At 41.4% G+C, this 27,833-nt stretch overlaps 1 protein-coding gene across 1 annotated transcript in view; it reads left to right on the top strand.

The window, feature by feature from the left end:
* The window catches only part of pex5la (peroxisomal biogenesis factor 5-like a), a 167,515-nt gene that overhangs the window by 64,355 nt on the left and 75,327 nt on the right, over positions 1–27,833 (top strand). The window contains exon 2 of the mRNA XM_064953049.1: positions 12,987–13,091. Coding sequence (XP_064809121.1) covers positions 12,987–13,091 — 105 coding nt within the window. The remainder of the gene's footprint in view (positions 1–12,986; positions 13,092–27,833) is intronic.

The raw sequence follows: 27,833 nt of genomic DNA, 5'->3' as shown, positions 1-27,833 counted from the left end.
CAGTTTTCTGTGTCCTTAGAAAAACTAAATAATGGGCAATCTTCCCAAAGATAGTGGTAGCAAAATGTAGCCAGCCATGTGGACGATTGGAGTTTGGTCTTCCAACATGGGGCTTGGTGATTTGGGACGCAACTGCAAGCCATCTATAAATATATAGACCGAAAATACCTTCCTAATATTTAGGCTATAATGACATCATAGTGTATCTTTGTGTGTTTTTTGTAAATATTTCATCTTTCCCCCATAGCTCTCCCTGCTGGGATCTCTTATTTGGACCAATACTGAGTGTGAATCTATAGTTATGGCTACCTGTGTGTAGCCTGTAAGGATGTCCTAACATTGCCTCATATGCACGCTGAAGAAGGGCTCTTATCCCCAAACGTTCGTGCAGCAATAAAAAACATGTTTAGTTTATTCACAGGAGTGCCATCCTATTTTTATTCTTCACACTATGAAGTTGGAAAAATACTATGAAATTGTGGAAATGATAACGTCCTTTTCGTGTTTAAAAAGAATGCCTTAAATTTCAGCCTGTTTTGGTGGGATGACATCACCGGGCGGTAATTTAGAAAGTGTTCCAAACCTCTCTGCCAATAACTCAGACCACTCCCAAACAGTCCTAGCAAAATAATTTATTGAGAAATGGCTCTTTGCTAAGAAGTTATTTTTCTTTATTTTTGACCATTTTAATTGAAAACAATCACACTAAGGTACTTAATTGTTACCTAGAAATGATTTGAAATTGAGATAAAAATGGCTGCATTGCCCATGTGTGCATGTCCAAGTGTATGTGTGCATGAGGATGTGTTGCTGGGAAACCTGGTTGAAACTTTACCCATTTGGAGGGACTCCGGGAATGAATCAGGTCCCCACTTTTCAGCTAAGCGGGGACATTCCCCTCTGCATCGGTCTCTGCTCCACACAAATCATTAACTACGCCTTAAAGCATCCCACTCACGCCTTGACGCTCCCTCTCAACTAAATTGAGTCGTGTGTTTATCTCAACCCCGGGTAATTTTCAGTCTGCTGAGAATCCTAGCTATTTCCACATGGCAGTTTTTTTAAGTCTCTGTGGGAATCTGATAGATTGAGGTGAGGAGCTGTCAGGAGCAAGCCTAGAGATTAGAGGTCGACCGATTATGATTTTTCAACCCCGAAACCGATTATTGGAGGACCAAAAAAGCCGATACTGATTTTTATTTATTTATTTGTAATAATGACAATTACAACAATACTGAATGAACACTTATTTTAACTTAATATAATACATCAATAAAATCTATTTAGCCTCAAGTAAATAATGAAACATGAAACATGAAACATCAATTTGGTTTAACTAATTCAAAAACAAAGTGTTGGAGAAGAAAGTAAAAGTGCAACATGTGCTATGTAAGAAAGCTAACGTTTCAGTTCCTTGCTCAGAACATAAGAATATATGAAAGCTGGTGGTTCCAGTTAACATGAGTCTTCAATATTCCCAGGTAAGAAGTTTTAGGTTGTAATTATTATAGGAATTATAGGACTATTTCTCTCGATATCATTTGTATTTCACCTTTGACTATTGGATGTTCTTATAGGCACTTTAGTATTGCCAGTGTAACAGTATAGCTTCCGTCCCTCTCTTCACTCCTCCCTGGGCTCGAACCAGCAACACAACGACAACAGCCACCATCGAAGCAGCGTTACCCATGCAGAGCAAGAGGAACAACTACTAGAAGGCTCAGAGCGAGTGATGTTTGAAATGCTATTAGCGCTGACTGGCTAGCCATTTCACTTTGGTTACACCAGCCTCATCTCGGGAGATGATAGGCTTGAAGTCATAAACAGCGCGATGCTTGACACACAACGAAGAGCTGGCAAAACTCACGAAAGTGCTGTTTGAATGAATGTTTAAGCGCCTACCGCCGCTCAGTCAGATACTTAGATACGTGTATGCTTGTATGCTCAGTCAGATTATATGCAATGCAGGACACGCTAGATAATATCTAGTAATATCATCAACCATGTGTAGTAAACTAGTGATTATGATTGATTGTTTTTTATAAGATAAGTTTAATGCTAGCTTGCAACTTACCTTGGCTTACTGCATTCGCGTAACAGGCAGTCTCCTTGTGGAGTGCAACGAGAGAGAGGCAGGTCGTTATTAACTGTAAGGTTGCAAGATTGGATCCCCCGAGCCGACAAGGTGAAAATCTGTCGTTCTTCCCCTGAACGAGGGAGTTAACCCACTGATCCTAGGCTGTCATTGAAAATTAGGAATGTGTTTTTAACTGACTTTCCTAGTTAAATAAAGGTATACAAAAAAAAAATATATATATATATATATATATATATAATAATTTTTTTAAACCGGCGCCCAAAAATACTGATTTCCGATTGTTATGAAAACTTGAAATCGGCCCTAATTAATTGGCCATTCCGATTAATCGGTCGACCTCTCCTAGAGATGCATCAAACAGGGGTCAGGAGCAAGTCTAGAGATCCATCAAACAGCGTCATAGACGGGTTGGTTGTTTAGCTTGCCAACTATGGGGCAAAACAGACGGGATTGGCTTCGGATGTTGATAACGCGTAAACTATAGTTCTTCTCCAATGTTGAAAACATAAATATAGTTGCACAATGAGCACTGGTTGTCTCTCAAATGCTTTTTAGCTTAGAGGTGACATGAGTCAAAACACCTCAAAACAAGACATGGAATAAAGAACAAGATGAAACGAGCTTACGATTCCCCAACAAGGCCGATTTTGTCATTGTTGCTAGCTATCTGGGCATCCAGAATCACAACACACACAGCCTTCTGCCACTTTGAAGCGTGAGCATCATTTTTGTGGCATTGTCAACTAACCCGTCTGTTAGCAACATGGATGTTGCGTAACAGGGACCATATGCAAAGTGGCCATACCATCCCCCAGTCAGTCTATGTGGCTACAGGTCCATAATACACACAGTGGAATAGAGCAGAGGGAAAGTTGTTTCTGTGATAAAGGATGAATGTTGACCCTATTTGCAGCGAGTATGTATTCCCTAGTGGAACTACTTCATTACAGTTTTTTTTTTTGCACTTGAGTTAAGTCACTTCACTTTTCTTCCCTCTATGGAGTCAAAATAAGGCCTGTATTCACAAAGGAACTAATCTATGCACACTGATCGGTATCAATCTGATACAGATTTGATGTTCCAGGTAACTGAATCCTCCACTACTAAGCATTAGGCAACAGTGACATGAATATATAACAATATACAGCAGATGCTTTTATCCAATCATCCGTGCATTACCTTTTACGTGTGGTTGGCCCCTGGGAATTGAATCCACAATCCTGGTGTTGCAAGCGCCATGCTTTACCAACTGACCTACAGAGAAGACACCAAGGAGCAACAATATATGTATCACTACTCATGTATATCCCTTGATTTTTTTATACTGTAGAACTGAGGTCGTGTGCCGCTACAACAAACCATATTAATGTTGCTGTAAGCTGATTCAATAAAACAAGTCTATCCATCTCCAGACTAACAACAAACATGGAATTACATTAGTGAGACTGTCCTCCACCACAGGTTTTCCCAAAGTCGTTCCTGGGGCCCCGCTTGGGTGCACATTTTGTCCCCCCCCCCAGCACTACACATCTGATTCAAGTATTCAAAGCTTGATGATGAGTTGGTTATTTGAATCAGCTGTGTTGTGCTAGGGGGCAAAAGAAACTAGATGTGCACCCAAGGGGGGCCCCTGGGACCCTCCTCTACCAGAGCGTCCCACCCCTTTAGATTACCAGAGGAAGACGCAAGTTCTACCCTCCAGGTATTCTATTAGTTCAGAACAATGAATTTGGTCTGGTGACCAGGGGATTGGTGACCAGGGGATTGGTGACCAGGGGATTGGTGACCAGGGGATTGGTGAACAGGGGATTGGTGAACAGGGGATTGGTGACCAGGGGATGGGTGAACAGGGGATTGGTGAACAGGGGATTGGTGACCAGGGGATTGGTGAACAGGGGATTGGTGACCAGGGGATTGGTGAACAGGGGATTGGTGAACAGGGGATTGGTGAACAGGGGATTGGTAACCAGGGGATGGGTGAACAGGGGATTGGTGAACAGGGGATTGGTGAACAGTAGATTGGTGACCAGGGGATTGGTGAACAGGGGATTGGTGACCAGAGGATTGGTGAACAGGGGATTGGTGACCAGGGGATTGGTGAACAGGGGATTGGTGAACAGGGGATTGGTGACCAGGGGATTGGTGAACAGGGGATTGGTGACCAGGGGATTGGTGAACAAGGGATTGGTGAACAGGGGATTGGTGACCAGGGGATTGGTGAACAGGGGATTGGTGACCAGGGGATTGGTGAAGAGGATTGGTGAACAGGGGATTGGTGAAGAGGATTGGTGAACAGGGGATTGGTGAACAGGGGATTGGTGACCAGGGGATTGGTGAACAGGGGATTGGTGACCAGGGGATTGGTGAAGGGGATGGGTGAACAGGGGATGGGTGAACAGGGGATTGGTGACCAGGGGATTAGTGACCAGGGGATTGTAAATGCATTAACTTGGTAACGAAACTAACAGAAACGTTTATTTACTCAGCCACCAAGGACACCTAATCTTTTGATTAAAATGTTGGCATAGTGCTTTATTGGCAGTAATTAGCAGGAGATGTAATTTTACTTTAAAGAGTAACTTTCATGAGAAAGAAAAAAAACATCAAAAAACAGATGTTTTAGGCTTAGTTATAGTGGAACACGTCAATTCTGGTCTTCATTTTGACAGTTCGTTGCAAAAGTGAAATATTTTGGTCTTTCAGTAGTAAATCTAGCTCTTTTTGCCGCTAGCGGTTCAAGTCTACCATTGAAATCCCGATGGTGGCTCTCTGTCATCGCAAGGGGGGTTTCGGTATGAAATCCACTCCCTTCTACATGTGCTGGGTGGAGCCACTTCAAGGCTTACTTACTTAATTACTGTATATTTTGCATGATGTTTCCTTTACTAGATTACTGACGTTACACAAAAATCAAAAGGCAGTTAGGCATATTTCCGCATATGACAAAATTCAATGTTTTTTTGCTTGCCGTTTCATACAGATCTATGTGCTTTTACAAACAAAAACATGTAAACTACTGTATGAGCATATTACGTTAATATTAGTTGTCACGACCTGACCTTAGTATTCTTTGTTTTCTTTATTATTTTGGTTAGGTCAGGGCGTGACATATGGGTGATGTCACACATATGTTTTTGTCCTGTCTAGGGCTTTTGTTTGTTTATGGGGTTGTAACCAGTCTAAGGGTTTTGTATGTCTATGGTTGCCTAGATTGGTTCTCAATTAGAGGCAGCTGTTTATTGTTGTCTCTGATTGGGAACCATATTTAGGCAGCCATATTCCTTGAGTATTTTGTGGGTGATTATCTAGGTCTATGGATGTTGCATGTTTGCACGCTGTGTTGATAGCAGTCACGGTCGTTTTGTTATTTTGTCTGTTTAGTGTACTTCGTGTTATTTCGTCTTCCATTAAAAGAATGTATTCACATCACGCTGCGCTTTGGTTCTCCGATCCTTACTACTCCTCCTCGTCAGAGGAGTAGCTAAAACCATAGACACAAGAAATACATGACAGTGGTGGTCATGTCAACTCATGTGCAGTCTGCTAAAACAGTTGGCTCAGTTCAATGGTTGTACATTTTAATCCCACATGGGGCAGATTTAAAAAAAAATGTTATCCTTTTATAATTTATGTAAAAGTTTAGAAGAAAATAACAAAGGTTAGGTGAATTCACAGCATTTCGCTATAGCCGCAATAACATCTGCTAAATATGTCCCATCTGGATAAGAGGAATACCTATGTAAGAATGCTGTTCATTGACTATAGCGCAGCATTCAACACCATAGTACCCTCCAAGCTCATCATTAAGCTTGGGTCCCTGGGTCTGAACCCTTTCCTGTGCAACTGGGTTCTTAACTTCCTGACGGGACGCCCCCCAGGTGGTGAAGGTAGGAAACAACACCCCCACTTCGCTGTTCCTCAACACAGGGGCCCCACAAGGGTGCGTGCTCAGTCCCCTCCTGTACTCCCTGTTCCCCCATGACCTCGTTGTCACGCACGCCTCAAATGACACAACAGTAGTAGGCATGATTACCAACAATGACAAGACAGCCCACAGAGAGTCGGTGAGGGCCATGGGAGAGTGGTGCCAGTAAAATAACCTCTCACTCAACGTCAACATAAACACAGGAGCTGATCGTGGACTTCAGGAAACAGCAGAGGGAGCCCCTATCCACATCGACAGGGCTGCAGTGGAGAAGGTGGAAAGCTTCAAGTTTCTCAGTGTACAGATCAATGAGGTTCTGAAATGGTCCACCCACACCGACAGTGTGGTGAAGAAGGCGCAACAGCGCCTCTTCAATCTCAGGAGACTGAAGAAATGTTGCTTTGCCCCTAAAACCCTCACACACTTTTACAGATGCACAATTGAGAGTATCCTGTCGGGCTGTATCACTACCTGGTACGGCAACTGCACCGCCCTCAATCGCAGAGCTCTCCAGAGGGTGGTGCGGTCTGCCCAACACGTCATCATGGGCAAACTACCTACCCTCCAAGACACATACAGCACCCAATGTCACTGGAAGGCCAAAAAGATCAAGTACATCAACCACCATGGCCTGTTCATGGCCTGTTCACCCTGCTATCATTCAGAAGGCGAGATCAGTACATGTGCATCAAAGCTGGGACCAAGAGACTGAAAAACAGCTTCTATCTCAAGGCCATCAGACTGTTAAATAGCCATCACTAGCCGGCTTCCACCCGGGTACTCAACCCTGCACCTTAGAGGCTGCTGCCGTATATACATAGACATGGAATCACTGGCCACTTTAATAATGGAACACCGGTCCTTTTAATAACATTTAAATAATGTTTACATACTGCTTTACTCATCTCATCTATATATACTGTATTCTATTATACTGTATTTTAGTCAATGCCACTCCGACAGTGCTCTATCTAATATTTATATATTTCTTAATTCCATTCTTTTACTTTTTTATTTGTGTGTATTGTTGTGAACTGTTAGATACTACTGCACTATTGGAGCTAGGAACACAAGCATTTCGCTACACCCGCAATAACATCTGCTAAATATGTGTATGTGACCAATCAAATGTGATTTGATTTATGCGACAGATAACATTAGGCTTGAGATGAATTGGGTTAAGGGATAGGAAAGTGTTAGCTTTAATGCTACAGTTGTGCCCGATGCCACTCGAACATGCAACCTTTGGACTGCTAAACAGTCGCGGATTATGCCCAACCACCCTCCCCAACCATCCTCCCCAACCATCCTCCCCAACAAACCTCCCCAACCATCCTCCCCAACCATCCTCCCCAACCATCCTCCCCAACCATCCTTCCCAAACATCCTCCCCAACCATCCTCCCCAACAAACCTCCCCAACCATCCTCCCCAACCATCCTCCCCAACCATCCTCCCCAACCATCCTCCCCAAACATCCTCCCCAACCATCCTCCCTAACAAACCTCCCCAACCATCCTCCCCAACCATCCTCCCCAACCATCCTCCCCAACAAACCTCCCCAACAAACCTCCCTACGTTCATTCTGTCTAAAGCAACTAGACCATTAGTGGGTATCATATATCTTGGAGTTGCTCAGAAATACATAAAGTATGTTTCGTATGGCTCTGAGGCCATGCTGCTATAATAAACCTGTAGTTTCTAGGTGAATATGGTTTGATAAATTATCTGTCTGATTTGTCATTGAAAGTTCATGAAAAATAATCAACTTCCTCTAACTAATTGAGGGCTTTGTTGTCCCCCTTGTTTATGATCACCATCATATTTCGAAGCTATTTCAGCTATTTTCCCCCACATTCTGCAGACCCCACAGTGAAGGGATAAAAGCCAATGTTTTACCACCTATTTTCAGCACAATCAAGTCAAGAGTATTTTCATAATGACTTATTCAAGATTCTGCTGTTTACGCTACTTAGCTGTGTTGATAATAGACAAAAAGTTGAAGTATAAGCATAAAGCTAAGTTTTCTCGTCACCTGGGATGTAAAATCCAAATCTGACCGAAATGTGAGTTTATGTCAAACACAAAGAAACCTACACCTTGACGTAGCACACAACACACATCAAAGACAATCCTTCCCAAAACACGATCCACAGTTTTTTGGACATATTTTGCAGCATACAACTACAACTCACTCCTCCTTCGCCTGCAGACATTTTTCTTGATACACTAGCCACTCAAAAGATTAGTGGAAACACAGATTGAGCCAAAGAAGGCTTTTTAAAAATGTTCTGGCGGTATGAATGGAACACTCTTAGTGAAGGCTGCTTTTACTTAAACAGTTGGGTTGACTTACTGTCGGTATAGTGTGGACACAGGTGGCTTTACTGGTCTAACAGGAACATTAAGCTATCTGGGGACGGTACCTCGAGGACATGTGCATACATTGTGCCATGAAATTAGAATCAAGCTTAAGCTGAAGCACAGAGTCAATTGGGAAAAATACTTATTCTCTAATGCAGGTTATACATTTGTCAAATACAAAGGGTCCTAGACAATGGAATCAGGTAACCACAAGTCAAAAACAACCGTGTAACTGCACATAAATATGACATTTTGTAAGTGATATGCAGTTGAGTTTGTCTGTTTTCTTACTGTAGTGTAGACATTGTTTGGTTGAGTAGATGAATCAACTTGGATTCTCGCAAGAATAATGTTGTTTTTTTACCTACTATGGAAACAGGGTTAGCATGTTTGATTGTACAGGGCTTCTGTATACTGAATATAGTATATCAAGACTTAGTTATTATTGTCACGACTTCTGCCCGAAGTCAATGCCTCTCCTTGTTCGGCGGTCGACGTCGCCGGTCTTCTAACCATCGCCGATCCATTTTTTATTTTCCATTTGTTATGTCTCATTTCACCACACACCTGGTTCTCATTCCCCTCATTATGTGTTGTGTATTTAGCCCTCTGTTTCCCCCATGTCTTTGTGTGGTATTGTTTATCTGTTTTCATGTATGCGCACGTTAGGCTGGTTGCGCTGGATTCAACCCGTATTTGTATTTCGTGTCCGTTTGTGCCGTGTGTTTTTGGTTCGCCAAATAAAAGGCTCCGTTTTGCTGCCAATTATCTGCTCTCCTGCGCCTGACTTCCAACAGCCCTTCACGCATACCATGACAGATTACACTGTACAGTTGTGGCCAAAAGATTTGAGAATGACACAAATATGAATTTTCACAAAGTGTGCTGCTTCACTGTCTTTAGATATTTTTGTCAGATGTTACTATGGAATAATGAAGTATAATTACAAGTATTTCATAAGTGTCAAAGGCTTTTATTGACAATTACATGAAGTTGATGCAAAGAGTCAATATTTGCAGTGTTGACCCTTCTTTTTCAAGGCCTCTGCAATCCGCCCTGGCATGCTGTCAATTAACCTCTGGGCCACATACTGACTTATGGCGGCCCATTCTTGCATAATCAATGCTTGGAGTTCGTCAGAATTTGTGTGTTTTTGTTGGTCCACCCGCCTCTTGAGGATTGACCACAAGTTCTCAATGGGATTAAGGTCTGGGGAGTTTCCTGGCCATGGACCCAAAATGTTTTGTTCCCTGAGCCACTTAGTTATGACTTTTGCCACTCCCTTGGCTGGGAAGCAACCTCACACGTGATCTCAGGATGCTTTACTGTTGGCATGACACAGGACTGATGGTAGCTCTCACCTTGTCTTCTCCGGACAAGCTTTTTTTCCGGATGCCCCAAACAATCGGACAGGGGATTCATCAGAGAAAATGACTTGACCTCAGTCCTCAGCAGTCCAATCCCTGTACCTTTTGCAGAATATCAGTCTGTCCCTGATGTTTTTCCCGGAGAGAAGTGGCTTCTTTGCTGCCCTTCTTGACACCAGGCTGTTCTCCAAAAGTCAGATGCACTCACACCTGCCTGCTGTCATTCCTGAGCAAGCTCTGTACTGATGGTGCCCCAATCCCGCAGCTGAATCAACTTTAGGGGACGGTCCTTGCGCTTGCTGGACTTTCTTGGGCGCCCTGAAGCCTTCTTCACAACAGTTGAACCGCTCTCCTTGAAGTTCTTGATGATCTGATGGTTGATTTAGGTGCAATCTTACCGGCAGCAATATCCTTGCCTTTGAAGCCCTTTTTGTGCAAAGCAATGATGACGGCACATGTTTCCTTGCAGGTAACCATGGCTGACAGAGAAAGAACAATGATTCTAAGCACCACCCTCCTTTTGAAGCTTCCAGTCTGTTATTCGAACTCAATCAGCATAACAGAGTGATCTCCAGCCATGTCCTCGTCAACACTCACACCTGTGTTAACTAGAGAATCACTGACATGATGTCAGCTGGTCCTTTTGTGGCAGGGCTGAAATGCAGTGGAAATGTTTTGGGGGGATTCAGTTAATTTGCATGGCAAAGAGGGACTTTGCAATTAATTGCAATTCATCTGATCACTCTTCATAACATTCTGGAGTATATGCAAATTGCCATCATACAAACTGAGGCAGCAGACTTTGTGAAAATGTATATTTGTGTCATTCTCAAAACTTTTGGCCATGACTGTACATACTGTATATGAAATGCTGGTAACATGAATGCACTACAAATGTTCTGCTATTCATGTTCAATGTTTAGGGTAGGTCACCTTTATATAGCCAGAACCTTCATATTTCTCCAACAATACATCTACTGGTGATATGAGCCCATCTTAAATGTCAGTTGAGTACTGTGAATGTATTTATTTTGCCAGATTGTTGATGGTTTTACGGTCTAGAATCAGGATAACAATGGGCTTTTGAAATCCATTTCAGCCTTGTAATAAGGCGAGGGACAGTCACGTTATGAGGTCACACTGAAACGTGACTGCAACTTTCCAGTATGGCCCTATGTCCCCTTGGCAGTCATCCAGTAGACATGTGTATAGTTCATCACCCAGCCGAGATAATTCTAAACAATGAGAGACTGACTAGCACATTCCTACTGTATTGTCCACTCATCATCATTAGAGATGCTAGCTATATCTGATCAAACTGCTGAAGGTAACAAGAGACCAGTGGCAGTCAGTGCCATTTAAGATGAGGGAGGCCATTTTATTTTTTATTAGCATGGCCTTATTTCTATTACAGTATATTGGGGAAAGTGGGATACCTAGTCAGTTGTACAACTGAATGCCTTCAACTGAAATGTGTCTTCCGCATTTAACCCCACTGGGAGGTACGGAGGGCTGCTTTAATTGACATCCACGGCGCCCGGGGTTAACTGCCTTGCTCAAGGGCAGAAAAACAGACTTTTACCATGTCAGATCTGGGATACCATCCAACGCCTGTTGTTCATATTCCATTCACCCAGTTCAATGTATCATCGATAGGTTTAGGCTACTACATGATGACTACGTGATACTCACATTTTCAAGAGGTTGCTACAACCTAGCCTATGAATGAAGAAAGTGCACAATGTAGGTGCACACAGGTCGAGAGAAAGGTTTGAGGTGACAGACAGTGACACATTCGATACCGCCTTGATCATTAGACCAATACTTGCAAACGAGAGTTTGTATTGGACAAATTCAGGTACGTTTATCCCCGTTTCGTTCTGTTTGCTTCCGTTTAAGAAACGTTTTTCAACAGAATCAGTGGACTAAATACACCCGTGATCACACACAAACACAGTTCACTTTCATAGCAGCCACATTGTATTCCTTCTCACATCCATGCGCTCTCCTCCTCTCCCTTTTTCTCTTCGTTTGTGGACTTCAATGGACAACACATCAGCTGTATGTGACCAGGCAAAAAAAACTTTTGAAGCAAAACCATATCATAACCACTACACACAGCCTACATCGTTGTCACCGTATTAGCTAAAGTAACGTCATAGTCAACATAGTTAATAGAACTAACACGTTAGTAAACCCTCTACAATCTTGCAGTACAGTTCCAGTGTATAGTCAGTAGGCAGTTTAGCAGTTACACCGGCAAGCCCCGATGGCAATAAATTAGTAAAACCAAAAGCTTACCTTGACTTGGAAGAGTTCCAGTTTTGTGTTGGATAATCATAGCCAGCTAGCTAATATAGCATTCCTCTGTTTGAGCTGGGTGTTTGAGTAGGCTAAACTATCTAGCTGTCTTTGCTAGCTATGTAAGTGAAACTGAAAAACAAATGATACACTCTCTATTTCTCTCATTGTTCTCCTTAATTTTGAAGAAATTAATTTGTTTAAAACTGTTCAACTATTGTTTTTCTTTGAGTCAACTACTCACCACATTTCATGCACTGCAGTGCTAGATAGCTGTAGCTTATACTCTCAGTACTAGATTCATTCTCTGATCCTTTGATTGGATGGACAAGATGTCAGTTTATGCTGCAAGAGCTCTGATAGGTTGGAGGACATCCTCTTGAAGTTGTCATAATTACTGTGTAAGTCTATGGAAGGGTGTGAGAACCATGACCTCCAAGGTTTTGTATTGAAGTCAATGTACCCAGAGGAGGATGGAAGCTAACTGTTCTCCGGCAACACCATGTTGCTACCCTACAGAGTGCTGTTGAGGCTACTGTAGACCTTCATTCCAAAACAGTGTGTTTTAATAAATTATTTGGTGACATTTGAATATATTTAGTATAGTGTCTAAAAAGGATCACTTTTAAATTTGTAAATGTTTTAGTTTTTATGAAATTCACTGAGCAGGATGGTCCTCCCCTTCCTCCTCTGAGTAGCCTCCACTGCAAGAGACCATGCTTCTCTGTGTATAGTAACCCCTCCATAGCCATTGTTATAGTCTTGTGGGTTTGTTTTCAATCAATGTTGCTGTTTTTTCCTAGATAGCTCACCATAGCCTATTATAAAATTCCATCATCATAAAGTAAAGTTGGTAAGATGCCCTAGAGGGCAAAAACATTGACTGAACCAATTGTCCTGACACGAGTCATTGTTGATTTCACTTGTTATAGGGGAGAGATTCTAGGGCTGCAGATAAGACTGTTGCCATGGTCCTGAAGGAGATACCCAGTAAGGCGTCTTCAGAAGTGAAACCCCTCCTCACGGTGACAACCAAGGTGGGCAGAACCATCGCAACCCCTCCGAACATCTCCTAACCCTCTCACCCCCTCAACTGAATTTTCCTATTTTTGGTGATGATAAAATCAATGGCAATGCTTTAAGCATCCCGTATCTACCCTCCACTCTTGAGCCTAGCTCGACCCCTTCTCACATATCAATAATCTCACGACAGAAAAAAGCAACAACATTGATTTTATTTAATTTTTCAGCTGCTCTATGTGGTATAAAATGCATGTTAAATTCCAAATCACCAACTAATAACCAGCCAGTATTTCAGCTGTAGCCAGGAATGACATTTTATCTAAATGCCATTTCATTGATGTATTTAAATTATATGCGCTGTAACTTGTACCTGTTGCAGCAACAACACCTTATCAATGTGGTGCAGGAATTGTTAGTGAGAGTTCCTCAGGTGTACCTTAGTGGGCTTTTACTGTCACATTACCAAGTGAATCTACCCAATCAGGTAGTCTTAGCAGAATGACTTCATATTACCAAGTGAATCTACCCAATCAGGTAGTCTTAGCAGAATGACTTCATATTACTAAGTGAATCTACCCAATCAGGTAGTCTTAGCAGAATGACTTCATATTGCCAAGTGAATCTACCCAATCAGGTAGTCTGAGAATAATTAGAAATTAGGTTCTATATCAGCAAAATGTTTAGCCCATATCCAACGTAGTTTAGGAAAAGGCAGATTTTTACACCTCATAAGCAGCTAAACTTTCCTAATGTGTATGCATTTCCATAATGCATTACCTTGCAGCATCACATTAGGCTAGGACATAATTAAGCCATCTATTCTTGTAGATGCAGTTGATTGTCAGTGTGCTTTTCGGTGTTGCTTTGAAGCAATATGTGGATCGTATGGTTATAGCAGATGCTATTGTACGCTTCTGTTTTGTGTGCTTGATATAAATGAAAAGTACTTGATGTGTGTGTGTTTGTGTGTCCGTGCATGTGTGTGTATTTCTGTGCTGTGGTGACAGTATAGTGATATTCTGATATTAAAGTTATAAAATGGGCTCTGTAGGCTTCAATATGCTAAGTTGTTTCATAAAATACCATAATGTGTTTTTTAATAATTATATATTGAAGAGAAGGATTTTGATCTTTTTATTTTTAATCCCAACCAGCAAAGCACTCTATTGCGCAACACAACAAATATGTTTATCATGTGCTTCTTTGTATTCAAATACTAGTACTATCAGAAAGTTCAGTTAACAATGCTGTGTTTGCTGACTGTCTTTTGTTAGACAAGGCCTCTTTCTGTCCTTTTTACTTCTGTGAGTTAACTTTTCATTCTTTAAAATAGTTTAAAACAGCTGCCATTTTTAGCTTCCAGAGCCTTAAATTAAGCCAACATTCTTGCTGTCTCATTCCGTAATCAGACTGGGATCTGGTGCATATCTGGACGTAGATAAGCAACTACATAAAAAAACAGACGTGTGCATTAAATGAGCAGGAAACGGCCTACCTTCACTAGTCTGAGAAGTAAATGGAAAGATGTGACTAGACTGCTAACACACAGGACACAACATATGCCATGTCACAAAGTAGGAAGCAACATCTTAATCAATGTAAAAAAAAAAGAGGGGGGCAGAGGGTGAATTTGTAAATTTTATGAAAGTAGTTCCTCAGTCCTTCCACAAGGTCAAACAAAGGACTTCCGCAGTCCTTCCACAAGGTCAGTGAAAGTAGTTCCTCAGTCCTTCCACAAGGTCAAACAAAGTAGTTCCGCAGTCCTTCCACAAGGTCAGTGAAAGTAGTTCCTCAGTCCTTTCACAAGGTCAAACAAAGGACTTCCGCAGTCCTTCCACAAAGTCTGAGAAAGTAGTTCCGCAGTCCTTCCACAAGGTCAGAGAATTTAGTTCCTCAGTCCTTCCACAATGTCAGAGAAAGTAGTTCTGCAGTCCTTCCACAAGGTCCGTGATAAAGATTTGACCTTTACAGCAATGACCTCATTCTCTTTCTAGATACTCCGGTGTTCAGGAGAGGAGCTGCTTTCCTCAGACAAACACAGAGGTCTAATTCTATTCTGCATACTGGCAGCACCATTCTTTTCAGATGACCTACAGTGACACGGATCAATTGCCAATAGAAGTCTGTTTCTAACTTTGTAGCATCGGTAAATAATGCATCTATAAGATGTCTTGCATAAGAGTGCACCCTCCACCCATTCAATGTGTTCTTGAGCTCAAACACTGTCATACACACACACACACATACACACATACAAACACACGTTCACTATCACACACACACACGTTCACTGTCACACACACACGTTCACTATCATACACTCACACACACACATGTTCACTATCACGCACGCACCGCACATGCAAGCACGCATGCATGCACACACACACACACACACACACACACACACACACACACACACACACACACACACACGCACACACACACACTGCAAGCTGCTGTTCAATCAGCATTGTTTTTCAGCAAGCAGGCAGTGTATATTTTATGGATGTATTTACGATCCATAATTAACTAGCCCATATAATCTATATTATATGATTTGTAACTAAAACAATTTGCAGACAGGTATGACTCTCATATTGTGAGGTCCATAACTGCTATGTTTGTATATGGCTCTAGATGGAGCACAACACTATTTAGATTGACATTAAAAGTCTCACAGATGAAAGTAGTCAAAAGGCCCTAAAAGGTCACAGAGATTCCAGTCCAATAAAAAGTAAATTTCAAATAGCAGACATAGGTCAAAAACACAAATAGGGTAGTAGATTACACAAGGCAATATATCATTCAATACACTCATGGAGAGCTAACGGTCACATATACTCATGCTAGACAATAGGCAAATAGCTAACAGTCACATATACTCATGCTAGACAATAGGCAAATAGCTAACAGTCACATATACTCATGCTAGACAATAGGCAAATAGCTAACAGTCACATATACTCATGCTAGACAATAGGCAAATAGCTAACAGTCACATATACTCATGCTAGACAATAGGCAAATAGCTAACAGTCACATATACTCATGCTAGACAATAGGCAAATATCTAACAGTCACATATACTCATGCTAGACAATAGGCAAATAGCTAACAGTCACATATACTCATGCTAGACAATAGGCAAATAGCTAACAGTCACATATACTCATGCTAGACAATAGGCAAATAGCTAACAGTCACATATACTCATGCTAGACAATAGGCAAATAGCTAACAGTCACATATACTCGTGCTAGACAATAGGCAAATAGCTAACAGTCACATATACTCGTGCTAGACAACAGGCAAATAGCTAACTGTCACATACTCGTGCTCGACAATAGACAAATATCTAACTGTCACATGCTGTATATACTCACACTAGACAATAGGCAAATAGCTAACTGTCACATGCTGTATATACTCACACTAGACAATAGGCAAATAGCTAACTGTCACATGCTGTATATACTCACACTAGACAATAGGTAAATAGCTAACTGTCACATACTGTATATACTCACGCTAGACAATAGGTAAATAGCTAACTGTCACATACTGTATATACTCACGCTAGACAATAGGTAAATAGCTAACTGTCACATATTGTATATACTCACGCTAGACAATTGGCAAATAGCTAACTGTCACATACTGTATATACTCACGCTAGACAATAGGTAAATAGCTAGCTGTCACATACTGTATATACTCACGCTAGACAATAGGTAAATCGCTAGCTGTCACATACTGTATATACTCACGCTAGACAATTGGCAAATAGCTAACTGTCACATACTGTATATACTCACGCTAGACAATAGGTAAATAGCTAGCTGTCACATACTGTATATACTCACGCTAGACAATTGGCAAAGTGGCTAATGGCTTACAGTGCAGTATAGCCCTTATAAGCTTATAGAAATGATGAATGACTTTGGGAATGGACAATGATCCATAGTTTTCTATTACAATGGTAAGCTTTTTAGGTATAGCAACAATTATGCTCTCATATAATGAGCATGATAATAAAACAAAATATCATCTGTGTGCAAGCTCAAACAGTAGGGTGTTGGCGGATGCATCTGTCCCTAGGATAGCAACATAAAAAACAAACAACAAAGCATAAAAATGAGAATAACAATACATTAAAGCAACAGTAGTAAGCCAGTGTCAACATGACTGAGAAGCCTCATGACGTGGTATGAAAGCCAAAACAAACGGCAAATATTATATGACATTACATTGCATTGCACTTTTCACTGGTTGTCCCTCAGGTTGTGGCAGGACACATTTTTGGCTCCCAAAGCTGCACATTTTGGCTTTTTAAAAGGCCTACTGACGAGGAGCTAGCAGGATCACGCTAACTTAACAAAGATTCAGAGCAGACAATGGTTACAAACAAGGAACAAGATGTTCTAATGTACAGTATGTTAGTATCCTAAGGCTGACTGGGATGTCCCTCCTCACCCAGAGATTACAGCATAATGAGGCAGGGCTGCTCCGTAGAGCACATCTTTGCTGCCTTTGACGTTTGTTATGCTGGAACATTAGATCAGAAATATCTAGCGATCACTCCTTTAGCTTCCAGTTAACTGGTTCTCCGTACAGCGCTAGACATAAATAGACATATCAGAAAAAACAAAGAAATGGTCTTTTCTCCCACAATGGTTTGAACACACTCACAACCCCCCACCTCCTATGGGTTTAACCGGTTCAGGGTTCCCTTGACAACAGCATCTAAGAGATCTCTTGGAGTCATGCTCAGGTGGCGCAATTAGCTGAGGTTTTTCCATTACATCCTTTCAGGATTACCCCTTGAGCACTTGTAAACAAAGTTGCAATGTCCTTTGCACAGGATCAGCAAGCAAAAAAGGTACAAAGTGATATGCTGAAAAATGGTAGCCTCCTCCACCTCGACGCAAAGAGGGAGGTTTGGGAGGGCGAATGTGGCCAAAATCCCTCGTGTTTCAGTTTGAGCCAGGACAGTAAACCTATAATTGGCCTTTCCACTGTTACCTGGTAGCGTCCCGAGACTCTGTACACTACATATAATTGGATGGATTGCCTGTCCTTATCAACCGATGGATGATTAGCAAGGAAGATGTGGAGGTCTCTATCATGTTATGAAAAAAAGGGTTAACCAAGATCATTATTTGTAGTTATTCCTTTGGCAATTACAGTAAGTGCTTTGCAGACTCCGTGCAACGATGGTTTATTCAAATAGCGCTGGAGGAGATGGCTACCGTTTTACGGGCTCTAACCAATTGTGCAAATTTGTGTTTTTTTTTTTGCATTCTTTGTAACTTATTTTGTACATAATGTTTCTGCCATAGTCTCTTATGACCGAAAAAAGCTTCTGGATATCAGAACAGTGATTACTCACCTCGAACTGGACTAATATTTTTTCGTTAACGAGTTGGACGCAAAATATTTAATGCTGATACCGGACCAGGCCCGAATCCCCGTCATTTGCATGAAAGCGAGATACAAATATAGCGGACACACATCCGGGTGCCTTGTGAGAATTGGTCGGCGAGTGGTTAACGCCTCTACCATCCGTCCTATTGGCCAACGCGTAATCATTGGAGAATAAATTGGATGAGCTCCATTCAAGACTATCTGACCAACTGTAATATCTTGTGTTTCACAGAGTTGTGGCTGAACAAAGACATACAGTTGGCTGGGTTTTCCCTGCATTGGAAAGACAGAACACTTTTGGTAAGATGAGGGGTGGTGGTCTATGTCTATTTCTCAATAACAGCTGGTGCGCAAAATCTAATATTAAGGAAGTCTCGAGGTTTTGCTTGCCTGAGGTAGAGTATCTAATGATAAGCTGTAGACCACACTTTTTACCAAGAGAGTTTTCATCTATATTTTTCATAGCTGTCTATTTACAGTGCCTTGCGAAAGTATTCGGCCCCCTTGAACTTTGCGACCTTTTGCCACATTTCAGGCTTCAAACATAAAGATATAAAACTGTATTTTTTTGTGAAGAATCAACAACAAGTGGCACACAATCATGAAGTAGAACGACATTTATTGGATATTTCAAACTTTTTTAACAAATCAAAAACGGAGAAATTGGGCGTGCAAAATTATTCAGCCCCTTTACTTTCAGTGCAGCAAACTCTCTCCAGAAGTTCAGTGAGGATCTCTGAATGATCCAATGTTGACCTAAATGACTAAAGATGATAAATACAATCCACCTGTGTGTAATCAAGTCTCCGTATAAATGCACCTGCACCGTGATAGTCTCAGAGGTCCGTTAAAAGCGCAGAGAGCATCATGAAGAACAAGGGACACACCAGGCAGGTCCGAGATACTGTTGTGAAGAAGTTTAAAGCCGGATTTGGATACAAAAAGATTTCCCAAGCTTTAAACATCCCAAGGAGCACTGTGCAAGCGATACTATTGAAATGGAAGGAGTACCACTGCAAATCTACCAAGACCTGGCCGTCTGGATGAACTGGAGAGATCTACAGCTGAGGTGGGAGACTCTGTCCATAGGACAACAATCAGTCGTATATTGCACAAATCTGGCCTTTATGGAAGAGTGGCAAGAAGAAAGACATTTCTTAAAGATATCCATAAAAAGTGTTGTTTAAAGTTTGCCACAAGCCACCTGGGAGACACACCAAACATGTGGAAGAAGGTGCTCTGGTCAGATGAAACCAAAATTGAACTTTTTGGCAACAATGCAAAACGTTCTGTTTGGCGTAAAAGCAACACAGCTCATCACCCTGACCACACCATCCCCACTGTCAAACATGGTGTTGGCAGCATCATGGTTTGGGCCTGCTTTTCTTCAGCAGGGACAGGGAAGATGGTTAAAATTGATGGGAAGATGGATGGAGCTAAATACAGGACCATTCTGGAAGAGAACCTGATGGAGTCTGCAAAAGAGACTGGGACGGAGATTTGTCTTCCAACAAGACAATGATACAAAACATAAAGCAAAATCTACAATGGAATGGTTCAAAAATAAACATATCCAGGTGTTAGAATGGCCAAGTCAAAGTCCAGACCTGAATCCAATCGAGAATCTGTGGAAAGAACTGAAAACTGCTGTTCACAAATGCTCTCCATCCAACCTCACTGAGCTCAAGCTGTTTTGCAAGGAGGAATGGGAAAAAATTTCAGTCTCTCGATATGCGAAACTCATAGAGACATACCCCAAGCGACTTACAGCTGTAATCGCAGCAAAAGGTGGCGCTACAAAGTATTAACTTAAGGGGGCTGAATAATTTTGCACGCCCAATTTTTCAGTTTTAGATTTGTTAAAAAAGTTTGAAATATCCAATAAATGTCGTTCCACTTCATGATTGTGTCCCACTTGTTGTTGATTCTTCACAAAAAAATACAGTTTTATATCTTTATGTTTGAAGCCTGAATTGTGGCAAAAGGTCGCAAAGTTCAAGGGGGCCAAATACTTTCGCAAGGCACTGTATGAGAGATAAAACTTGAAGCTGAATATGAAAAACGAATAGGCCTAACAGGGTTCCTGGATAAAAGTTTCCAGTACTGTGAAATGCCTTTCATGGTAAGCTCTAAACCCAACAATGCAGTAATCGATATCAATGTAGCACACAAAAATAACAGAAGGTAGAACAAAAACACATATTAAATAGAAATAAGAAATAAAATATGTATGAAAGCATTTTCTTGAATCGATAAGACATTTGGGTTATTTTTGTTTCACTGTGTGAATGCGTCCAACGTACATGTGTGACTAGCAAGAAAACCGATTCATACTGGAAAGTTAGTTACCAACTTTCATTCAATAGGGCTCTTAGTGATGTCAATTATTTATCTCTTTATGTCTCAATGGGCTACGTACTTAACCCATAAAACGTAGCACAATATAATTCAGTAGTGTGAGGGAGACCCCATATCCAATTAGTTCATAATTGGTATGTTATCTCATCAATTCAAAATGTCAGGGAATTTAATTGCGAAACCCCTCTGTGTGAAAACTGACCTTAAATTACACTATTCTGTCAAGGGAAAGGAAGGATTAGGAATCCCATTAAGAGCTACAGTTAGTGATGATCCACCTGACGACGCACACTCGTCTACAGACAAGGTTTTTGGCCTGCATCCTGCATCCTGCATCCTGGCACCGCAATTTGTCTTATTTGACTCTAAATAGATGGGAGGCATTGAAGGAAGGCTACCTTCATCATGTGAACATCATGGAGTTTCACGAGCCGTCTCTCCATAATGCATCACATAATGCTTGTCCTCTGCGAACATTACGCAAATGTGACGGAAATAAATCGTTATTCACCGACAGATGTTCCCCACTGATCACCGTCGGCAAAGTTGAAAGTGTTGTCAGAAGTTACACTGGCACATGCATCCATGAATGGAATTTAAACTTTGAATGGATTTAATTTGCCATTGGCCTTTATATCCCGGGTCTCGAAGGGCTTCCTACGATGTGTGCACAGGGTATTTACATGTGCCGCTAGCCTTCACCTGACTGTGTGAGTGACATCTACAGGGAAGTCCCAGGGTCTACATGATGGACACATCTTTCCAATAGCTTCCATCATGGACACACTACACTCGAAAAAGAAAAGGTTTCTGGACTACTCTTTAGGGGTTCTTCACATTGAAACGGATGGGGAACCCCTTCTCCTTCTTCAAAGAACCCCTTTTAATGGATCCTCAAATAACCTTTTGGGGTACATTTTTTAACTAACCCCTCCCTTATGATTAATAATAAAAATACACATAACAATGACAACAATAGCACCATTTTTTTAATTGTCAGTGTTTATTATGATTTTAGTGGCAAAGCGGAATAAAAACATTCTAAATATGAGGTAAACTCCCAGCAGAGCCCCAAGTCCCATGTGTATATCCTCTGGCGTGTGGATGGTAATGTGTTGATCTTCTCTGTATCCATAGCCAGAATGATTTTGCAGTGCATGTTGATTGAACAGGTTTCCTGTTATATTCATCAGAGGTGTAGGGAGGGTGAAGTCTGTGAATCCCCCCCCCAAAATAGTAATTATACAGATGATTAACAAAACATGCACACAACAGTATTCATACTTTAGATTTTGTGGAAAATGTTAATGAAAAAGCCTGTATGGTTTTCATGCACATACCACATAATGTAGAGGCCTATGGGATATTCATTGAAGAGGTCAGGGAGGAGGATGGTACATGTGATCTGCATAACATACCAATACCAATTGACATACCTTTGTATGCCTCCTCGTCTGTATACCTGCAGACACTGACACAAAAGTGAGCAGTTCAGTCATCTGAACACAAAACAGCAAGTCTTCAACATATTCTTATAGCCAACATATTTTAACCTCTTTGTTGATCGATATCCATTGAATTGTGTCCATTTTCTGTTCTAGAAAGATTTGCACCAACTTGATGACCCCCACCTCCTATGGGGTTCTTGAAATAACCTTTTGGGGGTCTTTCAGGATCTTAGAAGAACCCTTGTTGAACCCCTCGTTTTTTTTAGTGTAGGACATGTGTCAAACGTAATTGATCAATTAAGGTTAGGAGCTCCCCTCACCCGGTTATCTAGGTCTTAATTAAAAGGAAAAAGACAGAAACCAGCAGACACTACGCCCTCCATGGAATGAATTTGACAACCCTGCCTTAGGACCACCCTGTATATGTCACTCACATGGTCAGGTCATGAAAATACACTGGTGGTCTGACCAACAATAATGACAATGGTGAATGAATGAAATGCCTGCCTTTCTCTTCTCTCTTCAATGAACACGGGAACAAACTATGATCAAACTGACAATACCAGAGAGAGGGATGAAATGCCTGCCATTTTGAAATCTGTTTAACAGTATGTTGCGATTGCTTGTGCGATTACTTCGCTAGCCATTGCCTACACTAAGCTTAAAGTTTGATATTTGAAAAATGTCCACTTGATTTCATCAGGAGCTGACTGGTGACATAACAAGAATATAACTCTTGCATGGCCTGAGGTAGCACTGATTCACCCAACATTGTTATATTACAGGAATGGCAACCTGATAAACTACGGCTGTCAGCCAATCAGCATTCAGGGCTCGAACCACCGAGTTTATAATGATGAATAAGCAATAAACAGAGCAGTTTGTTATTCTGTGTCCCGCATGTCTATAATGGCCCGGCAGGGCTTCTCTCAGTGCTTCTCTGAGCCATCGGTTGTCATGAGGTCTGTCCCTTTAATAATTCCCATTAATGTCAGCAATCTTTTTATATTTTTTGCCAAAAGAGAGGCGCCTTTTTTAATTGAATAAGTGGAGATCATCTAATTAAGTGACGGGGGCTCCGAAATGATTCACTTTTCTCATTAAGGGCCCATATTCTGCTTGCAAATATACTGTAGGAAGATACGCTTTGAGGTTTAGAGGGTGAAATAGAGTAAGGCATCCAATATAAAACCATCGATCATGAAATCCTGGCTGGAGGTGCCTCCGTGCAACACTTAGCTATTACAGTTCCAGCATCTTTGAACTCAAATGGTTCTCCTCAGCAAACATAAAATGTAAACGTATGTGACACTTTTCATAACCGTAACCATAATTGGATAATGTCCAAGTTGTCTAAAAAGGGGTAAAAGTTTTTGTTTTCAATTTGGCCGTAATGGCTAATAAAACAGCCACATCATTAATTCCCAGAAAATATAGTTGCGGGAACATCTGTCATTGTTAGAGCCACACATTGAGCACATACAGACGGATCATGAAGCCGTGGGCATCACCTTTCATATCAAGCGTATGGCAGGCTGTGTGCAACCTCATGGCTAGTAATACATATTTTAGTGCCATCATTAAGATTCTCACATCCTATTAGCTCTCTGAGATGCATTGGAATAGAAATCTTCAAGATGTCACACAGGGAGGGGACATTGAGAGGAAACTTCTTCAAAGGGACACTTTCTGGATCCACAGGCTCAACACATTATCTACTCTTGGCCTTAATGAGGAGTTTGACTTAAAAACGTTTTTAAAGTTCCAAAATGTCCAAACTATTCTCTTGTTTTTACCCTAATTGAAAATTGTCTATCATATATACACTGCTCAAAAAAATAAAGGGAACACTAAAATAACACATCCTAGATCTGAATGAATGAAATATTCTTATTAAATACTTTTTTCTTTACATAGTTGAATGTGCTGACAACAAAATCACACAGAAATTATCAATGGAAATCAAATGTATCAACCCATGGAGGTCTGATTTGGAGTCACACTCAAAATTTAAAGTGGCAAACCACACTACAGGCTGATCCAACTTTGATGTAATGTCCTGCTGACACACTCCAGCCACATGAGCTCTAACATTGTCTTGCATTAGGAGGAACCCAGGGCCAACCGCACCAGCATATGGTCTCACAAGGGGTCTGAGGATCTCAGTACCTCGCTACCTCTGGCGAGTACATGGAGGGATGTGCAGCCCCCCAAAGAAATGCCACCCCACACCATGACTGACCTACCGCCAAACCGGTCATGCTGGAGGATGTTGCAGTCAGCAGAACGTTCTCCACGGCATCTCCAGACTCTGTCACGTCTGTCACATGTGCTCAGTGTGAACCTGCTTTCATCTGTGAAAAGCACAGGGCGCCAGTGGCGAATTTGCCAATCTTGGTGTTCTCTGGCAAATGCCAAACGTCCTGCACGGTGTTGGGCTGTAAGCACAACCCCCACCTGTGGATGTCTGGCCCTCATACCACCCTCATGGAGTCTGTTTCTGACCGTTTGAGCAGACACATGCACATTTGTGGCCTGCTGGAGGTCATTTTGCAGGGCTCTGGCAGTGCTCCTCCTGCTCCTCCTTGCACAAAGGCGGAGGTAGCGGTCCTGCTGCTGGGTTGTTGCCCTCCTACGGCCTCCTCCACGTCTCCTGATGTACTGGCCTGTCTCCTGGTAGCGCCTCCATGCTCTGGACACTACGCTGACAGACACAGCAAACCTTCTTGCTACAGCTCACATTGATGTGCCATCGTGGATGGGCTGCACTACCTGAGCCACTTGTGTGGGTTGTAGACTCCGTCTCATGCTACCATGAGAGTGAAAGCACCGCCAGCATTCAAAAGTGACCAAAACATCAGCCAGGAAGCATATGAACTGAGAAGTGGTCTGTGGTCACCACCTGCAGTAACACTCCTTTATTGGGGGTGTCTTGCTAATTGCCTATAATTTCTACCTGTTGTCTATTCCATTTGCACAACAGCATGTGAAATTTATTGTCAATAGGTGTTGCTTCCTAAGTGGACAGTTTGATTTCACAGAAGTGTGATTGACTTGGAGTTACATTGTGTTGTTTAAGTGTTCCCTTTATTTTTTTGAGCAGTGTATATATATATACAGTTGAAGTCGGAAGTTTACACACACCTTAGCCAAATACATTTAAACTCAGTTTTTCACAATTCCTGACATTTAATCTTGGTAAAAATTCCCCGTCTTAGGTCAGTTAGGATCAACACTTTATTTTAAGAATGTGAAATGTCAGAATAGTAGTAGAGTAAATTATTTACTTCAGCTTTTATTTCTTTCATCACATTCCCAGTGGGTCAGAAGTTTACATACACTCAATTAGTATTTGGTAGCATTGCCTTTGTTCAACATGGGTCAAATGTTTCAGGTAGCCTTCCACAAGCTTTCCACAAAAAGTTAAGTGCATTTTGGCCCATTCCTCCTGACAGAGCTGGTGTAACTGAGTCAGGTTTGTAGGCCTCCTTGCTCACACAAACTTTTTCATTCCAATACCTTGACTTTGTTGTCCTTAAGCCATTTTGCCACAACTTTGGAAGTATGCTTGCCATTTGGAAGACCCATTTGCGACCAAGCTTTAACTTCCTGACTGATGTCTTGAGATGTTGCTTCAATATATTGTCATCTACAAGACCCTGCTAGGTAAAGTCCCCCCTTATCTCAGCTCGCTGGTCACCATAGCATCTCCCACCTGTAGCACACGCTCCAGCAGGTATATCTCTCTAGTCACCCCCAAAACCAATTCTTTCTTTGGCCGCCTCTCCTTCCAGTTCTCTGCTGCCAATGACTGGAACTAACTGCAAAAATCTCTGAAACTGGAAACACTTATCTCCCTCACAAGCTTTAAGCACCAACTGTCAGAGCAGCTCACAGATTACTGCACCTGTACATAGCCCACCTATATTTTAGCCCAAACAACTACCTCTTTCCCTACTGTATTTAATTTATTTATTTATTTTGCTCCTTTGCACCCCATTATTTTTATTTCTACTTTGCACATTCTTCCATTGCAAATCTACCATTCCAGTGTTTTACTTGCTATATTATATTTACTTCGCCACCATGGCCTTTTTTTTGCCTTTACCTCCCTTATCTCACCTCATTTACTCACATCGTATATAGACTTGTTTATACTGTATTATTGACTGTATGTTTGTTTTACTCCATGTGTAACTCTGTGTCGTTGTAAGTGTCGAACTGCTTTGCTTTATCTTGGCCAGGTCGCAATTGTAAATGAGAACTTGTTCTCTACTTGCCTACCTGGTTAAATAAAGGTGAAATAAATAAAAATAAATAAAATATCCACATAATTTTCCTCCCTCGTGATGCCATCTATATTGTGAAGTGAACCAGTCTGTCCTGCAGATAAGCACCCCCACAACATGATGCTGCCAGCCCCGTGCTTCACAGTTGGGATGGTGTTCTTCAGCTTGCAAGCCTCCTCCTTTTTCCTCCAAACATAATGATGGTCATTATGGCCAAACAGTTCTATTTGTGTTTCATCAGACCAGAGGACATTTCTCCAAAAAGTACGATCTTTGTCCCCATGTGCAGTTGCAAACCGTCGTCTGGGTTTTTTTATGGCAGTTTTGGAGCTGTGACTTCTTCCTTGTTGAGCGGCCTTTCAGGTTATGTCGACATAGGACTCGTTTAACTGTGGATATAGATACTTTTGTACCTGTTTCCTCCAGCATCTTCACAAGGTCCTTTGCTGTTGTTCTGGTATTGATTTGCACTTGTCGCCCCAAAGTACGTTCATCTCCAGGAGAACGAACGCGTCTCCATCCTGAGCGGTATGATGGCTGCATGGTCCCATGGTGTTTATACTTGTGTATTATTGTTTGTACAGATAAAACTTCAGGCATTTGGAAATTGCTCCCAAGGACTTGTGGAGGTCTACAATTATTTTTCTGAGGTCTTGGCTGATTTTCCCATGGTGTCAAGCAAAGAGGCACTGAGTTTGAAGGTTGGCCTTGAAATACATCCACAGGTACACCTCCAATTGACTCAAATGATGTCAATTAGCCTATCAGAAGCTTCGAAAGCCATGACATAATTTTCTGGAATTTTCCAAGCTGTTTAAAGGCACAGTCAACTTAGTGTATGTTAACATCTGACCCACTGGAATTGTGATACAGTGAATTATAAGTTAAATAATCTGTCTGTAAACAATTCTTGGAAAAATTACTTGTGTCATGCACAATGTAGATGTCCTAAACCGACTTGCCAAAACTATAGTTTGTTAACAAGAAATTTGTGGTGTGGTTTAAATACAAGTATTAATGACTCCAACCTAAGTGTATGTAAACTTCCGACTTCAACTATATATATATATATATATATATATATATATATATATATATATATATATATATATATATATATATATATATATATATATATACACACACTACCGGTCAATAGTTTCAGAACACCTCATTCAAGGGTTTTTCTTTCTTTTTACAATTTTCTACATTGCCAAATAATAGTGAAGACATC

Source organism: Oncorhynchus masou, chromosome 31, assembly GCF_036934945.1.
Source record: "Oncorhynchus masou masou isolate Uvic2021 chromosome 31, UVic_Omas_1.1, whole genome shotgun sequence".
NCBI classification, from domain to species: domain Eukaryota; kingdom Metazoa; phylum Chordata; class Actinopteri; order Salmoniformes; family Salmonidae; genus Oncorhynchus; species Oncorhynchus masou.
The sequence above is the reverse complement of the archived record's forward strand: the minus strand, read 5'-3'. Positions and strand labels throughout refer to the sequence as shown.